General features: G+C 34.0%; 1 protein-coding gene across 1 annotated transcript in view; it reads right to left on the bottom strand.

The window, feature by feature from the left end:
* Window positions 1-21651, bottom strand: part of SYNE3 (spectrin repeat containing nuclear envelope family member 3) — a 206549-nt gene that overhangs the window by 20745 nt on the left and 164153 nt on the right. Inside the window, exons 20-21 of the mRNA XM_051978431.1 lie at window positions 17889-18041; window positions 16697-16735 (exon numbers count right to left, since the gene is read on the bottom strand). Of these exons, the coding sequence (XP_051834391.1) occupies window positions 16697-16735; window positions 17889-18041 (192 nt within the window). The remainder of the gene's footprint in view (window positions 1-16696; window positions 16736-17888; window positions 18042-21651) is intronic.

Genomic DNA, 21651 nt, shown 5'->3' with positions numbered 1-21651 from the left:
CTATCCATCCTTGCAAGTCACTTAACCTCAACTTCTCTAATCCTCAGTTTGTTCAAGCAGTAGGTGGTGCAGTAGAGTGCTGAGCTCAAATCCAACCTTAGACACTTAATAGCTGTGTGACTCTGTACAAATCACTTAGCCTCTGTTTGCCTCAGTTTCCTCATTTGTAAAATGAGGATAATTAATAGTACTTATCTCCCAGGATTGTTGTAAGGATAATAATTACAAAGCACTTAATAGCACAGTGCTTAGAACATATTAAGCACAACAGAAATGTTTGCTATTATTATTATTATTTTTTTTTTTTACTATTATCTGTAAATGAACTTGTTGAGATCCATGATCTCTGTAAGGCATTTCCAGCTCTAAATCTATGATCCTAGGATCCCCATTATTTCAACTTATCCTCAAGCTCAATGTATTCAAATCCCTTCTCTATCCTGGTTGTCTGACACTTGAAGCTCTCCAATTTACTAATATCATTCCAAAATTGTGGTGCTCAGAATTAAACATGATATTCCAGAGGTAGTTGGACTGGGGAAGAGTATAAAAGGACTATACTTCTTTATTCTTTGAAGCTATAGCTCTCTTAATTCAACCCAATATCTTATTAGCATTTTTAGCTATCATCTCATATCACATTGTTTACTCTTTTGAATTTGTGGTCCACTAAAACTCCAAGATCTTTTTCAGAATACTTGTTTTGTAATCATCTCCCCCATTTTATCTTTCCAATGTGAATTCTTTGTGTCCTGATGTATGACTTTATGTGTATCTCTATTAAATGCAATCTTAGAAGATTCATTCCAGTGTGCTAGACTCTAAGGATCTCTAGATTTAGATTTCAATTTAGATCGCATGTAAGCTATCTTGCCTACCTTGGTGTCATCTCAAAATTTATTATTTTGGCTGATACTTTAAAAATTTTAAACTAAAGCTTGTAATTTTAATATCTCAGAGCTTGTGTATTAGCTCCTTATCTAAAAAAATTAGATCCTACTAATACTAGATGATGGAAGGTGTCTGAGTCTCACCAAAGCAATCTGATTTAGAATGTACACTTGCTTAGGTAGGATCTGGATTATAATCATGAATATTCTTAATTTTTAAAAAAGATTAAGCCAGATAAGGAATCTCAAATGGTATGATTTGGAGACAATTTGGGATTGTCCTTTAAAAAAATTTTTTTTGCTCCCTCTCTCCAGAATGAACAATCTAATTAAATACTTCCTTTAATTTGCCATCATTAAACTATTTACACAAGTTATATTTAAATTTTTAACATTATTCACAAACTTACAAATTGACTTAAACAATCCTGGATTAAGGTAACTTTCAATCTCAAATCCAGGATCTAATTTTAAAAAATTGTTCAATGTTTATTATGTTATATGTTTTCAGTTAAATGTTAATCATCAAATCCTTGTTTTATTAGAATTCACATATATGAATTAGTAGCTTTCTCACTATATGACTAACACTCTTACTCTTTTTTTTTTGGTAAAAGCAACAAAATCATTCTTATATTATTGATAACTTTTTAATAATCAAGTAAGCAAATGCACAAATACTTTAATATTGGAAATTTAAATGAGATTTACCAATCCAAGAAAAAAAAAAAAGATAGGTCTCCAAGTAATAAATGATCAAAGAACAAGAATAGACAGATTTCCAATAAAGAAATCAAAACAACTTATAGTCATATGGAAAAATACTCTAAATAATTACTGATTAAAGAGATGTAGATTTAAACATTGAGAAATTATTTTACACCCACCAGATTAGCTAAAGTGATGGAAGGAGAAAGTGACAAATATTGGAGAAGATATGGAAAAAATGGGACACTAATTCATTGCTGGTAGAATTGTGAACTGATCTAACCATTTTGTAGAGCAATCTGGAATTATGTCCAAATAGTTAAAACTACCAATATCTTTTGACTCCTACTTAATCTAGATCCAACAGTGAGTAGAGGGAAAAAGGAAAAGAACCTATCCATTCTAGAGTTTTTATAGCAGGTCTTGTAGTGGTAGAAAGAATTGAAAACTGCAGGGAAGTCCATCAATAGGGGGATGACTGAACAAATTATAGTATAGGACTATGATGAAATAGTACTATTCTATAAGAAATAATGAGCTTAATGATTTAAAAAAAACATGGAAAGATGCACAAAATAAGGAAAAATGAAATGAGCAGAATCAAGAGAACATTGTATATAGCAGAATAAAATTGCTTTAAGAACAACTTTGAACGAATAAGTTATTTGTTTATTACCAATTCCCAATTTAATTATAAAGGGTATATCTATATTCAGACAAAGAGTTGGCAAAGTATGTGCGGAATAATTTTACATATGTGTGTGTATGTGTGTGTGTGTGTGTGTGTGTGTGTGTGTATGTATGTATATGTGTAGGTGTATATTTGTGTCTAATGCATGGCATTTGTAGAGTAGAAAGGAGGGAGAAGGAAAGGAAAGAAAAGAAATGTCCATAATAATTTTGTTGTATATTTGAAAGGAATAACAAGTTGTGCATGGTAGATTTGTAGTTTTATGTGCAATCATCTTTTTTTTTTTTATCATACTATGTTACAGAAATGCTTGTTTTCTATATATTAAAAAGAAAATAAATTAAAATTAAAAAAGAAAAATAGAAGTTTAATGACAGAGAAGGGAGGACATCCCCAACATAATAAAATATATGACCAAATTAGTGAAAGTACAGACCATGTTGAGGAGATAACAGTGGTTCATCTTAACTGGAATCCAGAATATATAAAAAGGAAAAGTATAAGCAAAGGTTGTAAAGATAGGCTTTATGTAAGATTGTGGAAGGGCTTAAAAGTGGGGCAATTTTTAAAAAATTTTACTTGGCAGGCTGTTAGCATTTTTGAGCAAATTGTGAGCAAAGAGAAGACTACATCTACTCATAAAGAAGAAAAATCTGGTAGTGGTGTGAATGATAGAGTATATTAGAGGGGGGGAATAGATTGGAGGCTCTAATAGGTATTAGGAGGTTATTATTATAAATCTATGAATGAGGTTATATCCTTTATTATCTCAGGTTATGTACTCCATGTTTTTTCAGATGGAAGTGATTTCTTCTTCATCTTATCTCATAACATATTATATTCCTATTATGGACTTATGATATTTTAATTTGTATAATATTAATCTCTGTCTCTATGTAGTCCCCCATATTAGGATTTAAATTCCTCGAAGACTAGGATTATAACATTTATTTTTGTATTTACTATAGCATTTAGTTTTGCACAGTTAGGATTTAATATTTGTTGAATTCAGAAAGTATTTATTAAGTGCCTTTTAAGTATATGGGACTATACTAGACACAAATCATTTTCTTATATTCTCATCCCCCAATCTCTTACCCCAGCATTTAGTATAAAGCTAGGCACAGAATAGATACTTAATGAATATCAGGTATATTAAATTGAAAAACCAGTGGTACTGATTAATGTATTCTCTTGGTTCATGAAAGCACAAAGAAAGCCTTTTGTGCTAGGATATTAGGATTCCTCTTACCCTGATTTCTTCTTCCTCTACTTACTTAACTTTTCCCTTTCCCTTCACCAGCCTCACCTCTGGCCCACAAGCTTGGCAAATCTGAATTATAGTAAGAGACCTATTGCCAATAACTTATGCTTAAGGAACAGAGAAATCTGAGATGTAAGAATCAATGCTCAAAATTAGAAGGTATGTTATAAGTGAGCTTCTCCAACCCCTCTTTACAGATGAGGAAACTGAACAGAGGAGGGATGAGATTTGTCTAGTCATGCAAATAATAACAGAGCTGGGATTTGAATCTAGCTAGGTCCTTTTAGAGCCTTTTCACTACTAATTATGGTCCTAGTAGAAAGCATGTGACAGAAGAGGTAGAGGATGATTTTTGATAGACATGGAGAGGATGATGAGAATGATGAGAATTACTATCTATGGAAATATATACTTAGGTTCCAGCTCTTAATAATTATATGCTCTGGGATAAGTTTTTAGAATAATAATAGATTTATAAATCATTTATTTAAACTCCCTTCCCATACAGATGGAGAATCTGAGGCTAAGGGAAAGTATATGACTTGTCTAGAATCACAAGGCTAGTTTAATTTTCAAAAATGTGATTTAAACCCAGGTCTTTCCTGAATACAATTTTAGCATTACCATGTGCTCTCTTACCCTCTATGAGACCTTAAAGATCATTGCATCCTAACACTATATAGTCAAGGATGCTAAATTCCTTTCTAGTTTTGGCACATTGTGATTTTAAGACCCTTGGATTGTAGAATATTATGCATCCTTTGCCCTTGGAGCCAATCAAGTTAGTCAAGAAATCTAAGTGTGTTCAAGTTTCTTTCAACATTTCAATCCTCAAAGTAAGTGCCTTTACTTTAGATTACTATTGATTCATACATGAAATAAAAATCTAGTGCTCTCTATTTGCAACAGATTGGGGAAGTATTATCTAATTATTCTGGGTACATTACCACATAACCATTAAATGACTATAGCAAAGAACATTACTGGGATCTAGTTTCATTTGCATTTCTACTGTGTGCAGTACTAAAACCCAACTCAAAATTATGCAAAAAAGTCAATGAATGAATGAAATATTGAATGAGTTTGTCCAAGGAATTGTAACAAAGACAAAAAGTTTACATATCTAAGAAGATATGACATATATACAAACTTTTGTTTTAAGGACAATGGATTATTGGGAGGATGGAAGGAGAGGCTTCTTAGATCCCTCTTGCACATATACACCTAATTATATAAGTAGAAAGCCTCAAATGCAGAAAACTCAGCCATAATGAGAACAGAGTTAAAATGATCTGCCATGAAGTAATGTATATGGAAAAAATCCCTGAAGACAAAATCACTAGCCTATCATTTTGTATGTTTCCATTGCTGCCCTTCTCTACCCATAGCTCACATGTTGGTGGGACTGGCTTAAATCCTAAATACCATTTTCCAATAAGCCATGCATAAAAAATTGCCTGGAAATATTTAAAGCAGATGGTAAAGTATAGAGTAAAAGAACTTAAGAACACTAGCAGAAAAAAGCCCTCAGTTAAATGACCAAGAAGCATTGTAGTATATTTGCAAAACAACAAATTGTGGAACTATAAAGGAAAAATACAGGATATCCCAAAAGTTGTACTTCAGCTTTAAGTTAAATTTTAATTGCTTAAAATTGTACTAAGATTTTATATGGTAGGCAGTAAAGGAAAAAGCTTTCAAATTCCAAGAAGGACTAGTCAGAATAGCATAAGACTGCTGTGTTTTTTCAAATAAATAAAAGGAAAAAGTGAATATGACATTCTGGAAAAAGTGGGTGTTCATCACTGGTTCATCACCCTTCTTTCCACTAACACATTCACCATATTAGTTTGGGCCCTCATCACCTCTTCTCCAGGTACCTTAATGTTTTAATGGCTTTTATTAAATGATTACTATATGCCAAGCACTGGCAATACAAATAGAAAATCAAGACAATATGTGCTATCAAGAAGTTCACCATTCCAATAAGTTGAGACAACACATAAAGGATGAATCAGTTTTGTAACTGATAAAAAGGCAAAGTGATATTCAAAGTGGGAAAGGCCATAAGAACTTCACAAAGTAATATCAAGACAGATGATTGACTGTTGGGAAAAGAGCAGTGAGTTCAAGGGTCCAAGTGGAGTGGGATTCAGGATACCTCCAAAAGAATAGGAAAAGGAAGGGAAAACCTTCCAGCTTAAAAAACGTACTAATCTCTGTAAACATTCCAGTATGGAATTGGGACCTACTGGTAGACCAAAGCAGAGGAGTGGAAGGTAGTCAGCAGGTGATTTTTTTTTTCAGCCAAAGCACCTGGAATTAATACCTGTTATTTAATCTCCCTAGGCCTTAGTTTCTCCAACTACAAATTCAGAGGGCTAGACTCAATGATCTCTGAGGTCTCTTTTTATTCTAGCTTTTTGATCCTGTGATTCCAAGTTTTCTTTGATCAGTCATAAAGACTATCAACAAAGGGGCCCGTGGAAGGAGAATCCAGAAAAATAAAATAAAAACTTCATTATCTCTTATTGCTAAAGCTAACATTTTTAATACAATATCAAATAATAATGGGCATTCTTGTTCTACCCATGATCTTATTGGGAATGCTTCCAGCTTATCCTCATTACTAAAATGCTTGCTGATAGTTTTAGATAAATGCTACTTATTATTTTAAGACAAACTCCATTTATTCCTATGTTCCTTAGTGTTTTTGATAGGAATTTTGTCAAATGCTTTTTCTGCATCTGTTGAAATAATCATATGATTTTTGTTAGTTTGGTTATTGATACAGTCAATTATGCTGACAGTTTTTCTGAGATTGAATCAGCCCTGCATTCCTAGAAATCACAAACTTTGGAAGTAAAAGTAGTTGATGTTTCTATCAAGCATTATAGTTACAAAGCTCTTAAAAATATTTTATTTCATTTGAGCTACCAACAATTCTGTGAAGCTGGTGACAGGAACTGAGATTACCATGATTTCAACCATAAGGAAACTGAGGCTCAAAGAGGTTAAGGTTTAGGTATTTGCCAAAAGTCTTACAGTTAATAAGTGAAAAAGACAAAATTTGAATCTAATCCATATCATTTGATTCAGAGGTCCATGTAGCTAGATAGCTAGATAGACTGATGGATAGAACATCAGGCCTGAAGTCAGGAAGACCTAGGTTTAAATCTGACATCAGACATTTACTAGCCATGTGAACCTCAGCAAGTTCCTTAACTTCTAAGTCTTAGTTTCCTTAATTGTAAAATGGAGAACAGAACAGTAACTACCTCATAAGGTTGAGTGTGGCTTAAATGAGATCGTATTGGTATAGTGCTTAGCACAGTATCTGGCACATAGTAAGTACTTAATAAATGCTTTTTCCCTTCCCTTTCTTTACATCATTTTCTCCATATCTCCCTTAGTGCTTTGCACATTATTTTGCATATTATAGACACTAATAAGTGTTAAATTTAATGAAAATTTCAAGATCATATTTTTTAAAAGGAAATTATAAAATAAGGATAAGCTTTATACCTATGATTTCATTGGTATAAGGAATTCCAAGATAACTCCCTTTACCAATGAAAGTCAGAACCTTCTCTTCAATTTATAATAATTATAACTAATATTTATACTGTACTTTAATATTTACAAAGTACTTTTTATATGCTCTCTCACTTGATCCCCATAACAAATGTGTGAGATAAATACTATTACTGTCTCCATTTTACAGATGAAGAAACTAAGACTGTAAGAGTTTAAATGACTTGCCCAGAGTCACTCAGCTAACACTTAAGTGTAAGCTTACACTTAACAGTGTAAGAGGAAGGATTCAAGTTCAGACCTTTTAGATTCCAAGGCCTAGATTCCAGCTTCTTAAATCATGGTTCATAACCCAACATGGGGTCTCATAACTGAATGTAGGGACGTGAATTTATGACATTATCAGTAATGTTTGCTTTGTATACCTATTTTATATCCTTATAGACCTGGGGTTATGTAAAAATTTCTCAGGTGATAAGGGGTTAAAAGTGGAAAAAGTTTTAAAAGCCCTGGCCTAGAGTACTGAGAAATTAAATGACTTGCCTGGGGTCTCAGAATCAAGAGGCAAAGATAAGAATTGAACTCAGATATTTCAAGGTCTGTTTTCAATCCTCTATGCTATCCTATCTCAAGAATGCAAACATATAATGTGAAAAGGAAATGCTTGTTTTATTCCATAAATTAAAAAGAAAAATTTTTTAAATGAAGGAAAAAGGGAGGTTCTTATAGCCCTATTGGCTTGGAAAGTCTTTGAATATAGAACCAGTTTGTTAAATTTAAAGAAAATTAATGCAGTCTTTGCTGGTTACCTGAAGGCCCAAATGGCTAAGTTTGAAGAGGCTGGCCATAGGGTCATAAAAATTTTGGCTCCTGAAAAACATCCATGGAAGTTATAGAAGAGTTAAAACATATATATATTGGTGGAGAGAATGGACAGACCATTAGAAAAATCACAGATCTTTGAAGTGTTGAAGATACTGAATTATGAAAAATGTCACCCTCAACCTCTGATAATATCTGACATATTATTCATCTCCACATCTTCCCTAAAGTTATTCCAAAAAGTTATAATTAGAAGCCCCTACTCTCAGAAGCCCTTTGATAATTTAATTCAATTCACTAATCTTCTAGTATGCAAACATATACCAGGCACTGTGCTAAGTGGTAGGATCCCATGACAAAAATAAAATAATACCTGCCTTAAAGGAACTATATTTTACTGGGAAAAAGGAAACACACACACACACACACACACACACACACACACACACACACACAGAATATATGAAAAGTATTTCTAGATGAAGGGTAGTTCACTAGAACTGGAGTTCCAGAAGGCAAAATGGAAAATTAGGGAATAAATGAAAAATATTTTTAAGCATTTAAAAGATTTCAAGCACTTAGAATATAAAGAAAGAGCAAAGCTCATGATCTAATTGGAGGAGGCAATATATGAAAGATTGCTCTGCTCTGAGGTAGATAAAAAGGCCAACAATTCCTAAGGGTCAGCCTGAGTCAGATAGCGAGGACCAGAGATGCTTAAGTTACATTAGTGGGTCAGGACAGCCCACAAATCAGAGCACATGGTAAAGCCTAGTGATCCCCCATCTCCTCTGAGCTGTATGAGCAGTCACACAGCCCTGTTTGTCTTTGGTGACTTTAGCTGGGGAAAGGGTCCGAGAAGGTAAAGCAAGAGGAGGGATGAAGTTGGTATGGATGGATACAAAGGGGTCAAGGAAGGGAACTCAAGCCTAGGCAGCTCACAAATCAGAAACATGAGGATTCTGAGTTGAACTCCTTTTGACAGAGTATGTTACTATCTACCTCATTCTTCTTTTCCTCCATTATTCATAATTTGCATTTCATAAGATGAAAGTACACAGCCCTGAGCTTTGCTTTTTTCTCCTACAAAACTACCCATATAATACAGGACCTTGAACTTGCGATGCATGAATTGTCAGGTTATCTTGCCTATCTTACTGGCCATTTCAAAGCTAAGCCAGCTACATTCTGTCCATTCTTCTTATCCAGCTGAAAACTTGGACTCTTCCCTAGCCCTCTGGGCCCTGTTTGGCAAGCTTATCTTGCCTAGATCCTTTCCTCATCTTTGCCAGCTCCTCTTGTGTGTGTACTTTTCTCACAGTCTTTGAGGGCAAGGGCTGTCTTTCCTTTTTTTATCCCTAGCACTTGGCACAGAGCATCCTTACACAATAATAATGGATAATATTTATATAGCACTTACTATGTGCCAAGCCCTGTGCTAAATGCTTTACAATGACTGTCTTATTTGATGTTTACAACAACACTGGGAGATAAGGACTCCATTTTAAAGGTGGATAAACTGAAGCAAAAAAGGAGCCAGGAAATATCTGAGGCCATATTTGAACTCGGGTCTTCATGACTCCAAGCCAGGCCCTCTATCTACTGGGCCACCTAGTTTTTATGTGTTTAATCAATGCTTTTTAAAAAAAAATATTCATTCATTATGGACTTTAAGTAATGCGATGTCTGTTTCTGAGGATAAATTAATTAATTTGATCCACTCGGGACCCAACCATGACTTTTAAATGTGATAAAATCATGTTTGTGGGTCTCTCTCTCTCTCTCTCCTTTTTTTTTTTTTTTTTTTTTTTTGGCTTCTACTGATTACACTGATAAACTTGAACATTAAATAAATTCTGCTGATTTTGCTTATGTAAATAATAAAATTGAATTCACTAACATATCAAGAGATAAAGTGATGGAGGAATTGATAACTAGCTGCTCATTAAAAACACATCAGCTCTTTAAGGCATACATACACATGTGTGTGTGTGTATATATATATATATGCATATGCATATGTATATTTAAAATGGCAAAAATGCAGGCTTTGAAGATAGCATCTAATTTGCCGCCATTCAGTAAACATGCATATACAAACCACCCTGTACAAACACAACACAAACTATATATACCATGCAAATGTAAACCTTACAAACATACAAAAACCACCCCATACAGACACAAAACAAACTATATACACCATGAAAATGTTAATCTTGCGAACATATACAATATAATAGTATGGAAATGGAACATTTTCCTCCCATCATTTTCTTTGCATTGAATGAGAGCACAAGTCCCTTGGAGGTCTTCCAGGATGCCTAAACTGGCAAGAGTTTCTTTAATTAGTGTACAATAGTGCAGAACAGCTTTTTATTCTCCTTGCTTCACTTCTACCTCAGCCTGGCTCCAATAGGCAAATGGGGTTAGAGAATTAGGAAATTACAGTTTTCTTTTCAAAATAAAAACTCAGATTCTTGATAAAATGAGGAGGCAAAGCACTATGAAGGTCCCAATTACTGGATTATAGCCTTAGAGGTGGCTCAGAGGCTATCTGGTCTGTTCTCCAATTTTATAGAGGAGAAAGATGAAATACTAGGAGACACAAGGAAGTTAAGTGACTTCCCTAAGATCACACAAGTTATAATATTAATGGTGAAGTTTGCACCTAGGTTTTCTGTCTCTATAGTGCATATTCCTTCTCCGATAGCACTCAGATCTAAAACTTCAAAAACTGTTTAGTTTAACCCCCATATTTTACAGAAGAGGAAGACCAGGCGAGAAAGAATTTTAAAACAGTTACCTGAAGAGAGAAGTCAATATGATCCCAGGGAATTGAGTGCATTTCACCAATCAAAATATGTTCTCAAAATCTTAATCTATGAATGAACAGTATAACAAAGCCCACACCCCAAATAAAGATGAATGCTGCAAAAGAGAATTACTTTTCAAGATTATTCTAAATATAGATTACTTAGCTGAGTTAAGTAGAGATGGAAAGAATCTTTAGATGTCTATATAAGCACATACGTCTCTCAATATGAGAGCTGGAAAATATTTGGAATGCCTTCTTGATATCCACACAATATTTAAGTTGGAAAGATCTTTGGAAATCAATTAGTTCACCCTAGATCAGATGTCTATCCTACAGTTTAATTTTTTTTTAATAGATTGTCTCTCTTAATTAGAAACTGGGCCCCTTAAAAGCAGGAAATCATTTGCTTTTTTTCTATTGGTATCCCTAGTACTTGGCACATAGTAAACACTTAATAAATGCTTTTCATTCATTTTTATTCATTCTTTCACCAAAGAAATAAAGTGAATTTCTTAAATTTAAACAGTGAATAATATCATAAACAGAAACAGGACTGAAACCCAGCTGCCTGGACTACTAGTCCAATGCTTCCAAAACTACAATATTTAAGAGTTGAAAAAAAAAAAACTCAGAAGACCTTTAGTATTATACTAAATATTACAAAATCCCTAACAAATGGTCAATCTCTGATGAAGATTTCTAATGAAAGGGATCTCATCATCTCTTAAGTTAGATCATTATATTTTTTTGTAGTTTTATGTAGTAGAAAGTCTTTCTTCTATCAAGCTTAAAATCCATGTCTTTGCAATTTCTTCCTGTTGGTTTTAATACTGTTTTCTGGGGCCAAACAGAATAAATAGAATCCCTATTCCACAAAATAGCCTTTCCAGTAGTTAAAGGTGGCTGTCTTATCTTTCTTAAATCTCTGATTTTAGTGATCACTGCTAAGCATTCACAAACCATCTCTTTAATACCTTTAATACTTTAATGCGTATTCTAGAATTTTACCTAGAATCAAAGTTAAGCTCCTTGATTTATTACTTATCAATACCACTCTCTCTCTCTCTCTTTTTTTTTTTTTTAAACTGGGACACTTGCCCTTCTTGGTTCCTATGACTTCACTTTCATTTGCTGTCATTTTTAATGGATTACTGACAATAACTAAGAAATATCTTTCATCTCTTTCAGGATTCTAGGAATTCTTGTATTCCTATCTCAAGTTTAGTCAATATATAGTTTTCCCTTAGTTTTGCAGAGAAAAAAATTCTTTAGAAAAATGCCAACCTTGTCTTCATTGAACTAAGAAAAAAACCAAACAAAATCAGATACAAAAAAAGCAAATAAGTGGGCAAGTTTACAGAATATAGTTTTGCAGATCAAAACAACCCTAGAAGAGCTTGATTGGCCTACATAGGAAGCCTGGTTCCTCTCTACCATCCTGCCTGAGTCAGGAGTTTGAAAAGCCTGCCTTGTGACCATAATAACACAGATCTCAGCAGGTAATATATAAAATACCAAATGTTTGGAGAAAGAAGCTGAGTGAGACAAGTAGTTAGCATCATGGCTAACAATAAATGCTATCTGTTCAAAGATTTTTATAGCAATTTTTATAATTGCTGTAGCTTGCCTCCTGATCCAGCCCTGATCTCACAGATCTAAATTTCTGCTCTTTCAACTTGGTTCTTACTTATCTTAGACTTTGGTGTGCTGAAAAAATCATAGCACCAACCTGGCTTGGCCTTTTGGTTTAAGCTTGTTTTGGATCCTAATTTAGATTTCATTCTTCCTCTTCAGGAAGGGACTATTTCTCCCTATGCTCTAGTGTTTACCCTAATACTGGCACAAAATTAGGGATAAAAAAATTCTTATTCTTCTTTTCAACCCTTATGGGAAATAGTTGCCCCTTCCAGATCTATCCTTAGGGGTCTACTTTTATTTTATATATATATATATAATACACACACACACATATAAATTATATAATATAATATAAAATAAACATATTATTTATTTATTATATTCATTTGAGAGACAATTGGGGTTAAGTGAGTTGCCCAGTGGCTATATGTGAGATATATATATATATATATATATATATATATATATATATAGCCACTAAGTATTAAGTGTCTAAGAATGAATTTGAATTCAGATTCTCTTGACTCCTGGGCCAATGCTTTATTTGCTGAGCCATCTAGATTACATTTATATAGCACTTTCATCATAATACTTATATGAGGTATAAGTATTATTGTTCCCATTTTACAGATGAGGAAATTGAGATTTAGAGAGGTAAAATAAGTTGACCCAAGTCACAAAGTTAATGGTTTCATGGGGATGAGAACCAAGAATAATTTGAAGTTCAATGCTTTTTTTCTTTTTTATAAGCAGCCTCTCAACTCCCTCTTGTGGCCATGAGGAATAAATTTGTTTTAAAATTGGTTAAAGAGTAAACAATTAGAATAACAGTATACATTTGGTCCATCTTCTAGGCACTTCTATGAATTTATGTTATAATAAAAAATTCATGAATAATCAGTCTTATGCCTAATGACTTTTCTTCTCTTTCTAAAGAGTATAGGGATCAATTTCCTACAATCTTCTTATCTGTGAGAATGGATGAGTGAAAAATCTGAGCTTGGGATAAGAATTCAGAGTGAGATCTAGAAAAATTCCCCCTTCTTCCCCAAATCTATTAGGTACATTCTTTTCCCTTTGAAAATCTGTGATCATTTTAACTAGAGGAATGAGAATATGAGACAAGGTAGAACCCAAGAGGCAAATTCAGCTCCTCTGGGAATAACTAAATTGTAGGAAACTTCTTTGTTTAAAAATTTTCTTTCAAATTTAATATCAAATATAAATATAAAATTAAACTTGTAATAATTCAAATTTAAGAAAATTAATTTCAATATATAAAATGTCAACTTTTCAATTACGATCTTTGAGTCTCCATTAATTTTCTTTTCATTAATTTTTCCTTTTATATGTTCATATTGAATATTTTCCCTTTCTAGTATCTTAATATCTTTGTAGATATCTTTATATTTCTTATTCTTGCTGATTTTAAAGCTATATATAAATGTTGTATATTATTATTAGCTTAAATGCATTATAGTATGCAGAACTATACTACAATTTATTAGACCTTTTAATACTCCTGTTATTAGCAGTATGGTTTAATGGATAGAGATCCAGTTTTGGAGTAAAGACCCAGATTCAAGATCAACCTCTGTCATATATTGGCTGGGTGATTCTGGGCAAGTGAGTTATTGAAGTTCTCAGTGGCCCCAGGAAACTAAGACTAGAAATTGCAGAACAGTTGCTGGTCTGCTTTGGTAGGGAGAATTTCCTCTCTGAAAATTCTACAAATCAACAAAATCAAAGGTCCTGAAAAAAAAGAAAATGAAACGAAACAAAACAAAACTCTCTTATTGGGCATCTGAGTTGTTTCCAAGATTTGCAATTATAAAAATTACTATAAAAATCTTTGAACAGATAGCTTTTATTGTTTCAATATGAAAGATGTATTTTAATACATTAAAATAAAATTTTCTGCACAGGATATATTGACAACAATTAAATCTATTGTGTCTATGGAAATGATTATTTATATAACTTCACAGCTACACTGCTCTCTAAAAAGATACCAACAACTTGCATTTCCTCTATGAATGATTCAATAAATCTATTTCCCTTTAATTCTGTTAACAATGTCATTGCTTTGAATTATTTTTTCCAATTTGATAAGTGTGAGTTTTTTTGTTATTTATTTTACTTAGTTATATATCATACATAACACATACATATATAATGTTACATGTTGCATTGAAATATTTATATTACTATTTATTATTTATTACTATTATTTATATTTTACATCTTCATATGTCTGTAAGCACTTTTACACATGATTAATCACAATTTGTATTTCCCCTTTTAAAAATAGTCTTTTTATAGCAATTTTTTATTTATCTACTAGAGACTAATAATTGCCTTTGCAAATTTTTAGTATTTCCATAAAAATTTTAGCTTTTAAGTTTTTATCTGTAATAGGGACCACAAATATTTTCCCAATGTGTTCTTTTCATGATATTGTTTTTTTTTTGTTGTATGGAAACTTTTATTTTAATGCATTAAAGCATTATGTTTTAAAAACATAATGCATGTTATCCCTAATAATTCATTCTACTTATTTAATAGAAAAAGTCAATTCCCCCATTACAATCTAGATATTATTCCATCTCTTCCATTTTTTTTATACTTATTTTTGCCATTGTTTAAGTTTTTTTGCCCAGTAGAATTCATTGGGGTATATAGTGTAGGTCAAAATTCATTTCCTGCCAAATTGCTAACTAATTCTCCCAATATATTTGTCAAGTAATAAACGCTATTCCTCAGACTTTTATTATCTATAGTTTATTATATTTATTATCTAGGCTTTATTAAATACTAGTTTTCTGAATATATTTGATTGTATTTCAATTACCTTCCTGATTACCATCACACTGCTGCAGTACCATATAATTTTGATAACTAGTTAGAAAAATGTATTAGTCTTAGAGAGCAAAACTACCTCTTTTTTCCTCCCCATGTACTTCTTGAGATTTTTGTTCATTTGTTTCTCCATATCAACTTCATTGTGCTTTTATGCAGGCTTATAAAGAAACCAGAGAACTCATTTCTACGCTAACACTTACTGAAAACCATTAAAACCTAACGGACATAGAAAAGAAAAATTGAAATGGACCTTGGAATCATAGAACCATGAAATGTCAGACCTAGTCTTAGTTTCATAAACTACTGGAACTGAAGAGGACTAGAGAGATCAGATTAGTAAACTGAAGCCAAAACAAAGGAATTACTTGCTTAAAATCTTGAAAATAATGAGAGTCAGGACCAGGACTATAATCCATGTATACAAATTCCCATTTTGAGGGTTCTTTCTCTAATTTCAAGCTATCTATGTAAAGGGACAAGGTCTCAACTATGTTTTTTATGATAGAGTATTAACATTAAAAAGAGAAATCGATTGTGAATGACTAAACAAACTGTGTTACATAACAGACAAGATGCAATAGAGAGACTGCCAGGCTTAGAGCTAAGAAGACTTGAATTCAAGTGCAGGCTCTGATACTTTTTAGTTGTATAACTCTAAACTTAGCTTCTGTTTGCTTCTGTTTCCGCAAGTATAAAATGGGGATAATAATCATCCCTATCTCCTACAGTTGTTGTGAGGATGAAAAAAGATAATATTTGTAAAGCATTTAGCACATATAAGGCACTATAAAAATGTTAGTTGTTATTATTATAGCATTGTTGCCAGATGAATGTAATGGAATAATACTGTGGTATAGAGATCAATGAATGTAAAGAATACAGACAAGCAAAGAAAGACCTTTAATAATTGGTTCAAAGTGAAGTAAACAGAATGAGGAAGCAATATCTTGTACATAAGGATCACAATAACATAAATGGGAAAAACCAAAAAAGCACAAAACTGAATGCTATATATTTATAGTAATTAAACTTGAGATGAGAAAATGTATATTCTTCTCCATTTTTACAAAAGTGTGCAACTATGGGTATAAAACATTGCATATACTCCCAGAACTGGTTGATGTGTTAGTCTTACTGACCTGCCTTTTTTTCTATCTTTCCCATATTTTATTACTAGGATGGTTTTCTTGGAGGAGCAAGGGATAGTTATATTTGGAAAGGAATGTAAAAACAAAACATATTAATAAAAACATTTAAACTCTTAATTGGAGACCATATTGAAATCCCATGTGTGTAAAGCTCCTACCAACATATCCTTATGGATTCATTTTTATAATATAGCTCAAAAAGGGCTTTTAAAAGAACCTTCAAAAAAATCAAGGGAAAAAAAAACACATTGTAGAGCAGATGTTCCACATGGAACCATTACAGGCAGTACTATTGAAGTGAGTAGCAGGAAAGTACCATACCTTTCTGAATCCCATTGGTTTTCCAAGAGGACTGTGAGCCTGTGGGTTTTTTAAGGGAGGGGGAGGGAAGAAAGGAGGAAAGGAAGGGAGGAAGGAGGCAGTAAAGGGAGGGGGGGGGAAGAAGAAAAAAGAAAAGTAAGTAAATTCAAAATCCCAACAGAGCCTACAATGGAATATTCATTTTGCTGGGAGAATGTTTCCTTAAAAATTCTGGTCATCTGGACAGCCTGAGCTAGCAGGTAATTTGATTTAATGAGCTTTTTAACACACATCAGGAGCACAATCCCGGTGGGTCTTGTTTCCTAATAACTTAAATCCAAGGCACAGTTGCCTCATGCATAGCTTTGACTCTCGTGACACCTCGTGGCCAAACTCATTAAACTCTAGGCAAAGAATGAACTAAGATAAAGTCAGATTGTAAACTATTGGACTTCAAGATCCTTCAATATCATATAGTCCAATATCTAACTTTACACATAAGGAAAGTGATTTAATTTAATTTACACATTTAGTTAGTGGAAAACTAAGCCTAGAGCTCGGATTTTCTTATTTTTACCTAATATTCTTTCCACTGAACTAATCCAACAAATACTTGTAATACAAATACTTGTAAGAGAAACATAGAGGGCGTGCTTGTTTTCAAAGAGTTTACAATGATGAAGAGAAAATATTTGTACATGTGTAAAAAAGTAATAACACAAGAAAAATATATGCTAAGTATGAAATGAGATGTATAGGCAGCTAGAGGTTTCAGTGGCTAGAGCACCGAACCAGGGGTTAGGAGACCTGAATTCAGATTTGGCCTCAGACTTTCAATAGTTGTGTGACACTGGCAAATCACTTAACCTCTGTTTGCCTTAATCTACTGGAGGAGGAAATGGCAAACCACTCCAATATCTTTGCCAAGAAAACTCCCTGGGCAACATTGGTGTTCTAAAATCCATGGGGTCACAGAGACACAACTGAAAGACTAAAGAACAACCATCAAATGAGACATGCAATTGAACATATATTTGGAATTTAGGAAAGAGAAAAGTTACTTTGAGTCAGACTAACTAAGGTGGGCTTAATTCAAAGTGTGGCTTTCTCAGCTTGCCTTACTGAAAAACAATGAAATGTAGAAAATATGACTTTATCTACTTAAAAGTGCTTTTTCTTGGATGCCATAATACATTTATTCTTTGACACCTACCTCTAGCAAATTTCTGGAGTCTATGAGTTTGGATTTGTAGAGCATCCAACGGTAGCGGAGATCCTCCAAGTTTTCACAGGTCCCATTCTTTGTTCGGAGAGAAAGAAGATTTTCAAAAAGATGCTGACCTTCTGGAAGCCTATCCTGTAGTTCCTATAAAAGGTAAAAATAACGTCACCCGCATATAGGATACAACTAGTACAATGACAATTTAGTCTGTAACTCTAAAACTCACTTAATGAAACTAGACAACTTAGTCCTATTCCTAGTTATTTAGATAGAAAATCTTGATTAAAAACATTTATTCAAAAACCACAGTCCTATATGAGCCACAATGATTTTTTAATTCATTGAAATAAAAGTGTATTATTATTATTCTTACCTTTCTTACTATAAGGGACAATTTAAGGGGATAGAATTGCTAGGCCTGGAGGCAAGAAGACTCATGTTTCTGAGTTTAAATTTGGCTTCAGACACTTAACTAGCTGTGTGACCCTGGGCAACCCACTTAACTCTATAAAGATTCTGAGTATCACCTCAGAGAAAAGAATAAATGTCTGTATTATAAACAGAGAGTTGGAAGTGATATCTGATCAGAGGTCATCTGGTCCAATACTGCAGATAAACTTTGAGTCAAAGAAATGAAGTGACTTTCTTAAGGTCAGAGAGTTATTAATAATTAGGACAGGGGATTAAAAGTCTTAGTCTTAATTCTTGGTTTTTCCTTTTCTTTAAAAAAAAAAAGATTCATATGGTACAGGGGTAGGGGAACAAGACTGACTTAGAGTCAAGGGAAATGGACTGATAATCCCAGTTCTAATCACTAACTACTATATGATTGCTTTGAAGTTCAGTTTCTTCATCTGCAAAATAGGAATAATTACATTTGTATTACTTACCTCACAGAATTGTCATAAGAAAATCACTTTGCAAACCTTAATGTACTCCATAAATGTGAGTTGTATTTCAATTAAATAAATAGTTATTTAGCATGTCATTTGCAAAGCACTAATTTAGATATTTCTTAGACACTTAACCTTTATGTGTCAAAATGGAGCTATCTTTTGCTTTCAAGAAATTTATATTCTATTAAGGGACATAGCATATCTATAAGCAAATATAATGTAATTTAAGGTAGAGACCACTGATTGGAGGATGAAAGAAAGCTTCACTGAGGATGTAGCAGCATTTTAATAAAAATTCAGAAAGGTAAATATAAAGGGAGAAATGCAATATAGGCATGAAATACAATGGCTTTGTGTAAACAATTCATTAATCAATCAAGAATTTGTTAAATACTGTGTGTCAAATATTGTGCTAGGATAGAAATACATAGAATGAAACAATCCCTAATCTCTAGGAATTTGTAATTGGAGAGAAAAACAAAATATACAAATAGATATATATATAATACACATACATAATAAATGTTACAGTAGTTTTCAAAGAAGACAAATGTGTGCTAGTGAATATTGAGCAACTAGCTCCCCGGGGAAAATGTACAGGACATTAATCTGTGTTATTAAATCTAAATTATCATCAAAACAATAAACCAAGCCCTGATTTATAGTCTGCCAATCTAAATTGTAAGTGCTCATACCGAACATTTAAATAGTCAGTTCTCCAGAGCTAATATGAGTATGCTCCAAGATAACCCTGCAAAGAGTTAGCATTAAAATGAGTTTCAGATATTCCCCTTTCCTCTTCCTCAGTGCAAAGGCACAGGGATAGGAGATGGAGGAGCATGTAGGTACAGAGAGAAGAATGCCAGTTTCACTGGATTGCAAAGTATGTGGCGATGGTGGTGATGGGGTGTGTGAGAGAAATAATAAACAATGAAACTGAAAAGATAGGTTAGAACCAGGTTATGAAGGGCTTTAAAAGGTAGTTCAGCTCATAATTTATCTCAATAGGGAACCACTGGATTTTATTAAAGAGAGGAATGCTACGGTGGAGCCTGGACTGATGGAAAATTAGTTTGGCAGCTGCGTGAGGGATGGACTGCTTGGAATGTGGAGAGACTTGAGGCAGGGAGAATGATTAGGAGGCAAAAATCTAGTCTAGACCACAGTGATGAAGAGCTGAAGTGAGGTGTTGACTGTGTGAGAGAGGGAACAGGTTGGATGGGTGAGATGTTGCAGAGGTAAATATAGCAATTTTAGATCACTAATTTAATTTGTGGGGTGAGAAAAAATATACAAGTTCAGGGTTTTCAAAGAAAGGTAGAGGTACCAGACCCCAGGCGCTGTCCAGGCCTGATGGTCAGACCCGACCTGGGCTGCCTAGACAAGGTCCGAGGAGCTGGGCTCTAAGGGTTCGCCACAGCCACTGTACCTTTCTGCTTCTCATTGGAGGGGTGAAGGGAGAACATCCGCAGCCATATTGACATGTTATTGTTATTTCTGGGATAAAATGTTTAACAAAAATAAATACTGGTCACGCTCCCAGGAATAGTCAGAGAAAGGGCTTCCCAGAGCCACGAGTCAGGCTCCCATCCCTTGTGGCCCTTCGGCCCCACTTTTAGGCCCACCTTTGGTGGAGTTCTTAACCCAGCAGGGGTTCCGGGGTCTCACTCTAACATCTTAAGTGTTCGTTAATTTTCAAGGTAGTGAGGGGGCTGATTGAGTCCAGATTCCCAAGCCCCACAATATGGGTCACCCTTCTTCACCGCCCAAGATTCTGCCAGGTGGAGATCACCAAGTAAAATAACTTTGAAATGACGTTTAAACCTGCGTAAGACCACAGCTGGAAGCAGAGGCCACATGGCCCAGAGTTAGAAAGAATCCTTATTATTGTAGTGGGGGAAAGAAAAGAAAAGGAGAAGTCTTTAAATGGGGCTTTACACTTCCCCTCACTATATAGTAAACAAGCCCGGAGAGGGAGGAGCCTAGTCCAGAAGAGATCCTGCAGCTCCCTTTCCCCCTCCTCCCTCATGTTCAGGAGCCTGAAGTTGCCCTTGGCCTAAATCCCTTGCTCTCTCCTGCCCTTGATGTAGCTAATCCTAGTCACTTGATCTGCTTTCAGTTAGTGACATTAGGCATTCGGAGTTCAATGTATCCTTAATAAAAATACTTAAAAATCAAAACATATTAAATTAAAGTACTGTGGTCCCTCTGCCCGGGGTCCCTGCTCCTCCCAAGAGGCAGAGCTGGGACTTGGGGGCGGGGAAAGAGTGGAGGGGGAGTGAGGAATCAAGGATTACACTGGGGTTAAAAACCTGGAACATATGGGGAGCAATGGCATCCTTGACAAAAATAGGGAAATTCGAAAGAAGGGTTTCAGTGGAAAGACAAGTTTTTTGAATTTGAGATGTTTCCAGGATGTCCAGTTTTAAATGTTCAATAGGCAGTTGGTGATGCAGGAACAAAGCTCGAGGGAGACATTAAACATGGATGGATCAAGCTTTGAGTCATCTCTATAACAATGATAATTAAGGGGAGGGAAGCAGAAAAGGAAAGTGGGGTAGAAAGAGAGGAGGAAAAAGGGAGGAAGGGAGAAAGAGACAAACAGGTCCAGAACAAAGTTTTAGTTGGGGGGCATGATGTGGATGATGACTCATCAAAGGAGATTAGAAAAATAGGCAGATGGGGGAATCCAGAGAGAAGAGTATTTGAGCCAAATCTTGTAAAACAGCCAAAAATCAGATAAGACAATAAAAAGATCATTGATAACTTTGTAAAGAGAAATTTCAGTTGAGTATTGAAGCTCTATAGTAAAATGTTGAGGAATGAGAGCAGAAGTAGAGACAAATGCAGATAGCATT

The sequence above is a fragment of the Antechinus flavipes genome, chromosome 2, assembly GCF_016432865.1.
Source record: "Antechinus flavipes isolate AdamAnt ecotype Samford, QLD, Australia chromosome 2, AdamAnt_v2, whole genome shotgun sequence".
Taxonomy (NCBI): domain Eukaryota; kingdom Metazoa; phylum Chordata; class Mammalia; order Dasyuromorphia; family Dasyuridae; genus Antechinus; species Antechinus flavipes.
The sequence above is the reverse complement of the archived record's forward strand: the minus strand, read 5'-3'. Positions and strand labels throughout refer to the sequence as shown.